Below are 3569 nucleotides of genomic sequence, written 5' to 3'. Positions count from 1 at the left end.
TCCCATCTGGCCCCATAGACTTGTGAGCATCCAGGTGGCATAGCAGGTCATTAACTGCTTTCTCTTGGATTATGGGGGGTTTATCTTGCTCGCTGTCCCTGTCTTCCAGCTCAGGGGGCTGAGTACCCTGAGGATAACTGGTCTGACTGTTAAAGACTGAGGCGAAGAAAGCATTAAGTACCTCAGCCTTTTCCTCATCCTTGGTGACAATGTTCCCCCCCTCATCCAATAAAGGATGGAGATTCTCCTTGGCTCTCTTTTTGTCATTATTTGTAAAAACATGTTTTGTTGTCTCTAACGACAGCGGCCAGATTGCATTCTAGCTGGGCTTTTACCTTTCTCATTTCCTCTCTGCATGACCTAACGAGATCAAATTCAGTTGGATTTATTGCTGGGGTGCAGTCAAGGTCACATGGCATTTCAGATTCCAGTGTGTGAATGCTGTTATAATCCTGCTCCTTACCATAATCAGAGTTAATAGACAATCCAAAATCAATGTCTTTGTCTCTTCTCAAGGTAAGTTCCATTGGCTAGGTAACAATTCCTGGGGTTAATTGTTAGCCGAAGTTTCTTCCTGATATTTTTAACCTAGGTTTCCTGCATTAGTTCCCTACTTCTCGGGAAAAGAACATAACCACAAGAAGTATCCTAATTTTTTTTTAATCTTTGGATTAATTTAATATATATTCCATTTCTGCCTGTTTCTATATTGTGTAGTGGAGTTGCTAAATTAATTGTTGCCTAGGAGAACTCTGTCATTTGTCTACTACTACTACTACTGAGTCTTTGTTACCTCTTAGCAAGGTCTCACTGAATTTGAGAGCACTTGTATACAACTTGATTAAAACACATTTTGTTGGTAAATACTTCATGGGGATTCAAAGTCTAAATGTAGCTAATCCTATATCTATTCAGAGAATTCAACTGAAAAGTGCTCTTTAGGATTAGTTACTACTATTTGTGGACAAGGAATCTGGTTAGTATCTCACTGCTTACAGATTGCTTTTGCTGGTATATAATATTTCTATTCAAACAGCAAGCATTTTCATCTTTGGGGAAAAAAGAACAACAATTTATGTCTTAACCGTTTTTATCTTTAATTATTGCCAAAATGGTAAAGAAATTTATTAAAGCAAGGTGTCTGGATGAATCTGTCTTTAAGATTGGATCTCCCTCTTGCATATTTTTTTAACAGTGCATCTTTGATCTTACAATGATGTCATTCTACAGAACGTATATAGTATTAATCCTCCCTTAGTTGTGGTTAACACTGAATGATGACTTCCCTGCAGGATCCAGCTGTCCACACTTTGGGAAGGAGGCTGCTTTAATATACAAGTAATCTTGGCAACACTCAAGGCAACACAAAATTATTGTGCAGCATAATTTGCATTTTATGTAAGGATTTTTCATATGAAAAACCATTAATGAGAGACTGCATTCAGTCACTAAACAGTGAATTGCAAATACTAAGAGCTTTTCTTGTATGTTGCAGTTTGTGTATAGTAGTTGTACTTATGCTAAGCACAAAATATAGGCTGGTAGGTTCCAGGTGCATTAAATATTAGACAATATTTATTGATAAGGCATTTAAAAAAAAATCTATATGCATCTAGATGTTACTTAATATGGCTTTGAGGAGATTGATAGCTAGCTAGAGCGTAGAATGATGTTAATATTAGCTCTTTTTATCATGATATTTTAGGTGCAAAATTCAAACTCCATTTATTTAGTAAATTCCCAATACAAAAAACATTGAGGTATCTTAACAGTAACCAATGGTGATGATCTCAGACCTGCTTCAGTGGAGTAAGACCTGTGAAATACTCTCTAAAGAGAGAACTTCTGTTCTCTGTGTCTGATCAAAGTAAATTTGAAGGAGTAGCCTGATGTAATGCTTCCACAAGTATTGAGTGAGTTTCTTTTTGGTTATGAAAACTCAGTGGATAATGTCACTTGGTGCACCTTGTGTGCACAATCTGAGAGCTCTTGTCCTTATATTGCATATACACAAACGAGTTCTACTGAAGGGTTCAACTGCTACTAATGCATAAAAGGATCAAGAGCATTTTCATAGGGTGAACCAATTGTTCTGATGGTTTTTTGGGGGATATGCCAAAGAGTCTGAAGGCATCTGTCATAAGTAGTTTACCATTACACACTGTTCATCCAATTGTGTTATTATCTTGATTTATCTACCAGGTGAAGAATGCATAAAAAACTTTTAATTAAAATGTAGTCACTTCTGTCCTACAAAAGCAAATTTTGTATTTAAAAATAAAAATATAAAAATATTTTGCCTACAGCATGTGTAGCTTATTTTAAAGCAGACCTAAAGTAACAGTTCAGTCCTGAGCAAGGTGGTTTTATATTCTTACCATTATTTGTGAAAACTGATTACTTGTGCCAGTTTGTACTGTGACAGACTTTACTGCAGAATCTCAACTACAATTTTAAGTACTGGGTTGTACTGTCAGAAAGGAGCTGTCCTTTTGCATATATTAGTATTTACTCTTCGTAGACTGCTGCAATCTCTTGTTTAAAAATTCAGTGGATTGGTATTCTGAACAGACTCGATAGCTAGACCCGTGAGACGTTTGGTGTCTACAGCACAATGGCAAAAGGTGGATTCTGTACATGTAGGTTATTTGCTCTTCATGAGTGAAAACGGCATGCTCACATGAAAAAGCAAATTTGGCTCCAGTCTGGAAAGTTTGGGTTAAAAAATTTGGGTCTTTAAGTGTTCATTTCCCAGTATTTTTTCATAATTTTTAATATTGATTAAAAGAGTTTGCTAAAATTAAGGATGCACTTGGCTGACACTGACAGAGGATACACCAAGCAGTCTGAAAGCTTTCCTTCAAGTAAGCTGTTTGCTGACTAGGCAATATGGGGGAAATCTATAGCCTGGCTGTCAAATCCTCCTTTGTAGTGTGATATACTAAACATTTCTGTTTGTACTTGCAGGCCTCTGGCTGTGATGGCACTGAGATTCCTGATGAAGTGAAACTGATTGGGTTTGCTCAGTTAAGTGTCAGCTGATGTCTGTCCCTTGACCCCAAGCCGAATTGTGAGATTGCGAAGAGGCCAGCTTAGATGCAAAGGAAAATTAATGCACCACACACTGAGTTCTGCTTCATTCTCTAGCAATTCACAAAGTCAGAACAAGCAAAGCCCACAGCTACACCGCTGCTGCTAACATTCAAAATGCTACTAAATGTCTCTTAGCAGTTGATTTGGATTCCCCCTAAGTGAAAAGCCTGTGGAAATGCACTCAGGTGGCTCTATTTATTGGTTACAAAAGGAATTTTCTATCAAGCTTACTTCTTTCATAAACTTTGAGTGATACTATTTTACCTGTACTTGTGGTTGATAATACTGCCTCTGTTCTGTTATATTTAGAAATTAACATAAATATAAAAGTTAAGAATTATTAGCCAAACTTGAATTCTAGTTTTAAAACTGTGAATTTTATTTTTCATATATTTATGCATTACACATCCTAGTAACAAGAAAATGATTTGACTTGATTATGTGCTATTTGCAGTTAATCTCCCATTATTTAAAAA

The 3569-nt window shown here is 36.4% G+C and overlaps 1 protein-coding gene across 1 annotated transcript in view; it reads left to right on the top strand.

The window, feature by feature from the left end:
- Positions 1 to 3349, top strand: part of STK39 (serine threonine kinase 39) — a 189802-nt gene extending 186453 nt beyond the window's left edge. The window contains exon 18 of the mRNA XM_009325448.1: positions 2968 to 3349. Within this exon, the coding sequence (XP_009323723.1) occupies positions 2968 to 3042 (75 nt within the window). The 3' untranslated portion in view covers positions 3043 to 3349. The remainder of the gene's footprint in view (positions 1 to 2967) is intronic.
- The last annotated feature ends 220 nt before the right edge of the window (positions 3350 to 3569 follow it).

The sequence above is a fragment of the Pygoscelis adeliae genome, unplaced genomic scaffold (assembly GCF_000699105.1).
Source record: "Pygoscelis adeliae isolate BGI_AS28 unplaced genomic scaffold, ASM69910v1 Scaffold106, whole genome shotgun sequence".
Taxonomy (NCBI): Eukaryota; Metazoa; Chordata; class Aves; order Sphenisciformes; family Spheniscidae; genus Pygoscelis; species Pygoscelis adeliae.
This window is presented reverse-complemented; position numbering and strand designations above follow the sequence as displayed.